Consider the following 8,742-nt stretch of genomic DNA (forward strand, 5'->3'; position numbering starts at 1 on the left):
GAAAAGCCTCTTGTTTTTGAAAATGTTGTTTTGAGGTGAGACAGTACTGGGTATCCATCAGGGAAAATGAGTCATCCTTTCACAACACCATAACTGCCAACTTAGGAACATGTCCACAGACATGATTGATTGGTGATACTTTATAGTTATTAAAGCAGAACTGGACAAACAGCTGCAAGCTTTAGCAGCCTGCCTGTTAGTGGTTTCAGAGAAAAATGAAACATGTTTAAAACCTGAAGGCACAGTAGCAGCCATTCAAAATGGCCCTTCCCAGTCAAACACCAGCCGAATGGCAGCCCACTTCCCTACGACTCCCAGCCACAGGCCTTCTCCTCTGCGTGCATATTTTTTTACTCTGCCTCCACCCATTCACTGAATTGCTGGGTCTGACAAAGAGATTATGCTTTTCTTTAGATCTTAATGTCCACAAATCATGACTGAAATAATATTTTAGTACGGTACAAAGATTGATTTTTAAAAAGGAATTGGGACATACCAAAGACAAGCCAAGGACCCATCAAGGAAAGTGGTGATTTTGAATGGCTATTACTGTAAACTACCTAACATTATTATTGTTCCTCAAACACCCTCTGAAGGTTTAACATTTCCTACAAATGTATTTTCTACTGCAGAGTACCTCTACTGTATATTAAGTATGTTTTTTCAAATCCCCCAAGAATTTCTCTGCTTGCTCAGCCTTAAATTACTCAGTGCTTCATAAAATCACAAGGTATATAGTATTACACCTAACATAAACATGGCGGTTCCCAACATTCGAGAATGTGCGCAATCATTTAATGCATAAAGGCCTTTTGTTCTCACTTAGATATTAGTAAATAAACTGAGTCTAATGGATATTTGGAAAATAAAGGAAAGAGGATAACCTGCAAAGTTTGTTGTGAAGAGCAAAGGTACGATACGAAAACTACAAAGACCTCATGCTCACTGTTAGATATCAAATTCAGCACTTGGGTCTAAGACTCGCTGTTTGATATATTGTTAGCCCAGCACTTTCTCCTCTCATATAAAGCAAAACACATAGCAATTTGACATCAACATTAAGATAGAATTTTGTGATGGATCTGAAAATCACAGAAACACTCTTGAAGACTAATGGAAAGTGATGAATATGACATCTTGGAAACTATTCGCCTGTCGCAAGGGGAATGACAGATCGGATCCAGGAGACAAAAACAAGGAGAAACCAAAATGGGCCAGAGCCTAAAGAATGATGCATGTACAGTAGAGCCATGATTTATTGCTTCTTTTGGACATCTAATAAATGCTACTAAGCATGAGGATATGTATTTAGCTTACTTTCATATAGCATACTCATTGCACAAAAGAAAAGGCTGCTCAGATTGGTCACCATTTCCTTTCTAAAAGTGACTTCATCCAAAAATCTATTTGAGACCCAGAGAAATAATTTTCCGATGTTTTAACCTCAAAAACCAAAAGCCTCCTCATTAATCACCATGCGAGCCACAGGATTTATTTTTAGGATCCTCTAGAGGAGCTGGTTGGGAAATTGACTTATCTTAGTACCATAAACTGGCCAAAAACTATAACGTATTTGACCAGTACCAATGAGTTGCAAAACTATTAATGCGCCTTGAGCGTTTTTCAGATTTTTCCACATTATAGTCAAACCATCTTTGTATTTTATTATGATTTTATGTCATAGATTACCACAAAGTACTGTAATGCCTAATTTTAAAATAGAGGGGGGTAATAAATAAGTGGTTTATAAACATGTTTTGCAAAGAATATCTTAAAGGGGTATATTTGTACTCTGGTACCCTTAGATGAAATGAACTTCTACTAATTGTCTTTAGAAAACTCAGCATATTTATGTTTTTGAATGTCAAGTCAAAGCCTTTGCCTGAACTCATTTTGCGAAGGAGACTGAATGAGGCTCTCCAAGGAGTTCTAATAATCCTGGTTTAATTTCAAAGTATTGGAGGAAATACATCCCAGAGGAGCTATCCTTTTAGTTGCTTCAAAAAAAAATGTATCTACTAAGTACTGACAACAGGGGGTAGAATACAACATTTATATAACCTTAAATGATGTAGTCACAAATATTCCCAATAAAATACACAGATGTTTGGATTGCAATTTGATAACAAGTAGAAAAGTTTGAGGGTCATAAATAGTTTTACAATGCTAAAACCCATTATTTAATTCTTCATCCATAGGTTGCTGAACTGGAGCCACTTTTCTGGGTGAAATACAAAGGTAAGGCTACAGGTCATTTATCTGTAGATGCTAGTTATCCAGTTGGATGAAATGTTTTCAAACTGTGCATTTTACAAAGCTGAAACATGTAGATTTCATTGGTACTCACACTGAAAAACCACAACAGAAAGATTACCAGCCATCCCAAGATTGAAATAAAGTGAAAACATATTCATGTGTGATATTTACCATAGAAAAAGTGGTTGCTCTGTAATGTGTTTATAACAAGCGATAGATTTTTTTTTAGTTTGAAGCCAAACATCTTTAACACCATTTATCAACCAATGTGTAGATTTCAACAGAGAGGCGTTGTTCGTTTTTATTTATTGCTTTTTTGAAGCTACTGAATAACAATTTATCAAAAAGGGATTTAATCAGGGTTTAATATATCTCTTGTGCAGATTTCTTTGCTGTAAACACTCTCTATGGAGCTCACAGTTTGCTTAAAGCAAGAACTGGATGGCCTCCAAATGTCACAGAAGCAAGAAAGAAATCCACTTTAACGCGTCATGTGATGGCTGGCAGTGCGCAGCTTTTAGCGGAGAGATATTTACCAACAGGGCTGTTTTCTGATCTCATTAAAGCAACATGGAGGATAAGACAAAGACTAATCCTAGAGAGTCTGCTTTCTAGGGTAAAACGTGTCCTGTGTTTTAGTTGGTTTGTAGTTGCAGTGTTGTTGCACACTTCATGCAATTAATCTACTATTATTTCCTCAGGCAACCCCAAGAAATGACCTCTAAGCCTAGAAAACAACAGGAAAGCTTTGTATTAAGTTGTGCACATTTTGCTTTCAAACCCACTTGAGAAGTTGAATGAGCAGCCTGGCGTAGCTGCACATCATGTGGGGCTCCAGGTTCGGTAGAGTGACCAACTCATAGAGGAGATTGATGAAAAGAACATGGTCTTCTTTGCTGAACCTCCGGCCATAGAGCTTGAGAAAACTAGAGGAGAAAGAAAAAGCAAACAACAAGCAATTCATCACTTCCTCTTTAATCAACTGAACCATAACGTGTAAAGAGATACCTGCTTTGTTCCTCACATCCAAAAATCTTCAATTACTTTTTTCATTTGTTTGCTGCTGGACAGTTATTGGGCTGCCCCATTGGCATGTCTGATAATAATTGATGAGTCAACAATCACAGGAAGTCCAGCTGAGGCCAATCACCTCATCATAGCACTGCTGGCTCCACACACACAATTTGATGGGTATACTTAATACAATTATTTAAGATTTTATTTTAGACACACTATAACATGGGTAAATACAGCTTGATCATGTTGATATTTTTACAGCTATACATCGGTTACAGTATTTAAAGAGTATTTAGCAGCATTAAAATAGTACACCTTCACTACTTCCTGAACTTTGGCCAGCTTCTTTGTTTCCTTTCATTATGGGACAGACTGATCAATGCAGGTGTGTCTGACCTCAGTAACTATGACGGCATTGGCAAGGCACACCTGGATTAATCAGTCTGCACAGTGATAAAAGACAGAAAACAAAGAACCTGGCAGAAGTTCAGGAAGTAGTGAATTAGAAAATATAGCCTATTTGTGTTTCCAGCTCGTTTTGATGTTCTGAAGGGCTAATGCTGTCCGGATATTATCACAGCAGTTCCTTTTCTACCCAAAAAAGTGTTCTTGCTGTATCCTCCGCAAAAGGTGAAGGAATAGGTGCTGCAAGCTCTTTTTACCAATTTATATTGATTGACACATTTAGTCATTTGATCATTTATGCTTGTTGAATCGTGGAACCAATGGATTTTAATGAGAAATACATGCATTTTCATCAGCGATTTTCTTTTTTTTTTATTGTCATTACAGTGTCACAAGTACAGCGCCATGAAATTCACTCTCTGCATTTAACCCATGCCCTTTGTACGCAGTGGGCTGCCCTTGTGCGGCGCCCGGGGAGCAGTGTGGGGGTTAAACGTCTTGCTCAGAGACCCAGAGTGGCTGTCTGTGAGAGTGGGGCTTGAAATCAGAACCTCTGGATTCCAAGCTCAGTGCCCTAACCACCAGGCCGCCACTCCCCCTAATGTGCATTTTAAAGTTTTGTTTTAGAAAAGCTGGATGGAAATGACAAAATAAAATAGACCCTTTTAATTCACAAACCAATCTTTTTATGCTCACTTGAGGTGGTTTTTGGTTCAAAATGGTTAATGCGCAAAACAGGAGATGGAAATATTTTTCTGAATCAGCTCCGATGTAGGGAACTGTTTCTACTCTCTGCTTCCCACCGATGCCATATTATACCCATAAACATGACTGGAAGCAACTTAAGCATTGCCAGCTGACACATTAACCTAAGAACAACTTGCCAAATAGCAACACACTACTAATCTGTGGTCCTTGCTAGATTGCAGCCTCTTCTTCCTGCTTATCACAGTCATGCATGACAACAGATTGTTGATGACGATGTGCAAAGACCTTATGCTTTCCTTTGTTAATTTGCTTCAAACCAAATGGAAGGGCTGTATATTTATTTTGTTTTCCCTTCTTTATTTTTGAATGTTTCAGTTGGATGGAAACAGCGTATGACAGACCCCCCACACCCCACCCCTACACCCCATTAAGAACATCATAAAAAAATATGTGTTAATATATATATATATATATATATATATATATATATATATATATATATATATATATATATATATATATTTGGTATGTAAATGTAATAAATAGGCCAATTGTGTCACACAATAAAGCCATATATTCAACTATGGTGCTTTTGGACTTCCATATAGACAGGTTACACCACACCATTTAAGAGTTGTAAGTTAACAGATTTGGTTTAAGTTTTCTAATAGAAGCCAGAAACACTTACGAGAAGAGCTTCCTGGACCAGAAAGAGACACCGGGCCACAGCTCCCTGAGGAGAACTGCCCTGCTCAGGTTGGCTTTGATCTCCGCCAGCAGCTCTGTGGCCTCCTGGTCCAAACGGTCACAATAAGGTAAAAGGCCATTATACACGATCTCCTTTTGGGGGATAAACCCCTTCCCCCCCCCATCCACGGTCATGTCTCACTCTGGCTCGAGCTCTGGTGCTGGGTGTTGAAGAGACTCTTAAGGAAAATCGCGTGCCTGGTAAATGTGGCACCTTCTAGAAAGAGTGCAACAGAAGTTAGAGGAAATAATCCGCTGTGTCCAGGAGCCCGGAGGAAAGTATGTCACGCTAATTGAGCTGGTCAAAGCCCTGAGCTGGGCTTGTTCTGCAGTGTCAGGCTGCGGTGTCACCTCTCTCATCCCACATCACACACATGCACACTGGAGCAGCCAAACGGCAACAGGGTCAAAGAGGTTGCTTCTAACCACAGGGGGTCCATGGGAAATACATTGCCACTAGCTTTTCTTTATGTAAGGTCTGCCATACTTTCAAAGACAAGCTTTGATGTCTGTGCTGCTGAGTCCAATTATAAGGTGGGGTGTTTGATATAAGGAGCGTTTAATGTTTAGCCATGGGTGTAAATGTTTAATTTTAGCGTAGAGGCCACTGAAGAAGGGAAAGGCAAGGTTCTGTCCATCATTCTTTGTTGGAAGACATTTCCAAAAATATATATTTATAGTTATTTAAAGAAAAAAATCAAACAAGTTTCACATGGGGAATCTGAAGCAATTCATCACAACACGCAAACAAGGAAACAGATTAAAAGAAATAACATGAAAATCTGATCATCTGAAAGATATTTGAGATGGAGAGTTAATTACAGAATAAGGAGCTAGTGGTTGATTAAAGCTAAGTACAGCTGGAACAGAGGGAAAGTGAGTGAAGTTGATCTACGGGAAGAGGGAGGAAAAAAGCAAAACAAGAACCGAACATTCCAAAGATCAGGACAATGGTATTTTCCAGGGCAGGACAATTAATTGTATTTGTAGTAATATTCAAGTTTTTAAAAACTCAATTTTCAAATTTCAAACAATGGATGTTTGCTTCAACAAAAAAATAAAAAAAAACTATGGATTTCTCCCCCGAGGTGGGAATTCTGTTCCTTAGAGAAGCTGCTGCAAGTATAAAACTAGGTAAGCTGCTGCAAGTATAAAACTAGGTACAGGTTTTGCTAAAAAAAAAAAAAAATGTGTATTTGCTTTCCAAAAAAAGTAGTACAAAAAACATCTACAGTGCTTGCAAATGTATCCATACCTCTTCAACATTTCATTTGTTATAAAAGCTACAACCAGAAATGTCAATGAACTTTAATGTAATAAACCATCACAGGGTAGTACTTCATTTTACAGAAAAAAGGAATATTTTAATATATATATATATATATTTTAACAAATACAATCTAAAAAATGTGTGGCAGGCTATTGTTCAGTTTTTCACTTTGAAAGGCTAGTCTCACCAAAATGATTTATCTTTACTTTCAAAAACACTAACAACATATCAATGCTCTTCCTGCCACATTCCAAATATGTGCTGCAACCTTAACATTCCAATAAGATAGATCAAAGTTAATCTTTTCTTAGTTGACAATAAAAAAAAAAATTTTTTCAATATATCCAGACAGTCCAGGTCACAAGACACTGCAGTAGTAACTACAAGAGGTCCCAGAAGGCTCTACTCAGGAGTGAGCTGCAGATCCAAGAAGCAATATAGTGTAGAAAGCTAATCCTCAATATATTGGGATGATCTGATAACTGGATTAATGCTCTCTCCTGTGCTACTGACCCAGTAACCCACTGTAACTGAGATAAACTGCGATGACCACTTCCCGTCTATCTGTATAAATGACTTAAGGGGAGCACTTTCTTATGGCAGTATTGCTGCCAACCTTATCCCTTCATCCTCCATTGTGCACTGTTCTATGTGAATAGCAATTTAATTTAAGCTCTTGCAATTCTCAGACCACTTAAAGCTTATAGCTATGGTGCAATTGAAGGATAAGTGTTTCTGCTCACAGAGGCAGCTTAGAGTGCGGTGGAAAAGACATTTTAGTTGTTTTTGGAGAATTGAGGCAATTGCTTTAGTTCTACTTTTTCTTAAGTGCCTGGATTATAGTTGAGTCTTTTGAGCGGTGCTCTTATTGCTTTTGCAGGATGACAGTGGAATGAAAACTGTAAGTCTGTGTGCTCGTCTTAGTTCATATTCCTGCTGCTGTTTAAAGCATAGAAGCAGAATATGAATTAAAATTCCCCCAAAAAACAAAAAAGTAAAAGAAAATGTGCATTTTTTCTGAAGATTTTAGTCTTATATAGTATGTTTTCCATGCCCCAATCTCAAATTAAGCTAATTTGTAAGTATCTTTTGTATGGCTTCACATAATTTTATTTTGGAATAAGTTTTAGCAATTAGTACTCTAACATTAATGATTATAAAGCAGAAGAAAACTAAGAGGAAAAAAAAACACAAATCAAGTATAGAACGTGTCAGATGAGTCACATACAATGACTTGGTTTTCAGTTCATTTGACCCCTGGGGTGTGCCACAAGGCTGCATTCTCTGTCCTCTTTGTTTTTTGTTGTATCTGCTTTCAGCTTTTCATTTTATTTCTTAACAGGCAACTAGGTTTATTTTCCACCAAGGCACATTGTAAACTACTGACTGACTGCCACTCCTAAAATGCCTGGTTTACATCAGGAACTTATTGGCACTGCATCTTTTGATTTTAATGAGAACAAGACTGAGGTCAAGCTGTCTTATATAAAGAGGATCTCTTGAATCAACATGTTTTTCCCTGAGGAGGTTTGCGCTTAGGACCAAGCTACTTCTTAGAATTATAAAGTCTTTGATTTCTGCTTTCAATTTGGAAAAAAAAAAATAACTGGCCTTCAGAAATGAGAATATTTTTTCTAATTCTGGATTCCATTTACTGACCTCCTGTTGCTACTCCATATGATTTCACTTGCTTCAAAAATGCTGCAGCGAATATCTAGTCACCGGTTATCAAAATTAGTCAAGCCACCAGAAAAAACTGATTAATTAAAATGTCTACTTATTCAAATTAACTAAAACAATGAGATCACTTTATTGATGATTAGTTTATTTAAACATTAAACAGGAAAAAGGGTCTGGTCGCGTTGTTGTGTAAGATCAAATGTTTTAAAGGGTGGATGTAAGATATTTCTCTTGCTGCAAAGCTGTTTTCATGGCTCCCAAACTGCATCCAGTAAAAGCGACAATGTGGACAAGCCAGAAAAAAATTTAAGGAGACAAAGATGCTAAGAGAAGCAGGTAAAATAACTGCAAATTTGACAAAGAAACAAATAAAAAGCTCTGGATTAATTTCCATATTTCCACTTTAATGCTTCCTCCTTCAATTTTGCATCCATATATTTTGAACATCGTTCTGTTTTGAAATTTAGCAAGTTTTATTGCCATAACCTTATCCTAATTAAATGCCATGAAAAGTGACAGATTAGGATCCTTGACAAAACTGTAATAACTTTAAATGACTTCCTGTTGCTTTATGCTATTTGATGAAATCCTACTACAGCCTTTCCTTAACCAGTCTATGAACAGGTACAGGACATTGATGCAAGGTTCACATAGAGTAT

General features: G+C 37.3%; 1 protein-coding gene across 1 annotated transcript in view; it reads right to left on the reverse strand.

Moving 5' to 3' along the window:
• The window catches only part of psme4b (proteasome activator subunit 4b), a 58,462-nt gene extending 53,194 nt beyond the window's left edge, over positions 1-5,268 (reverse strand). Inside the window, exons 1-2 of the mRNA XM_038282574.1 lie at positions 5,075-5,268; positions 3,042-3,182 (exon numbers count right to left, since the gene is read on the reverse strand). Coding sequence (XP_038138502.1) covers positions 3,042-3,182; positions 5,075-5,268 — 335 coding nt within the window. The remainder of the gene's footprint in view (positions 1-3,041; positions 3,183-5,074) is intronic.
• Between the last annotated feature and the right edge of the window lie 3,474 nt (positions 5,269-8,742).

Source organism: Cyprinodon tularosa, unplaced genomic scaffold (assembly GCF_016077235.1).
Source record: "Cyprinodon tularosa strain WSP-4 unplaced genomic scaffold, ASM1607723v1 ctg185, whole genome shotgun sequence".
NCBI classification, from domain to species: domain Eukaryota; kingdom Metazoa; phylum Chordata; class Actinopteri; order Cyprinodontiformes; family Cyprinodontidae; genus Cyprinodon; species Cyprinodon tularosa.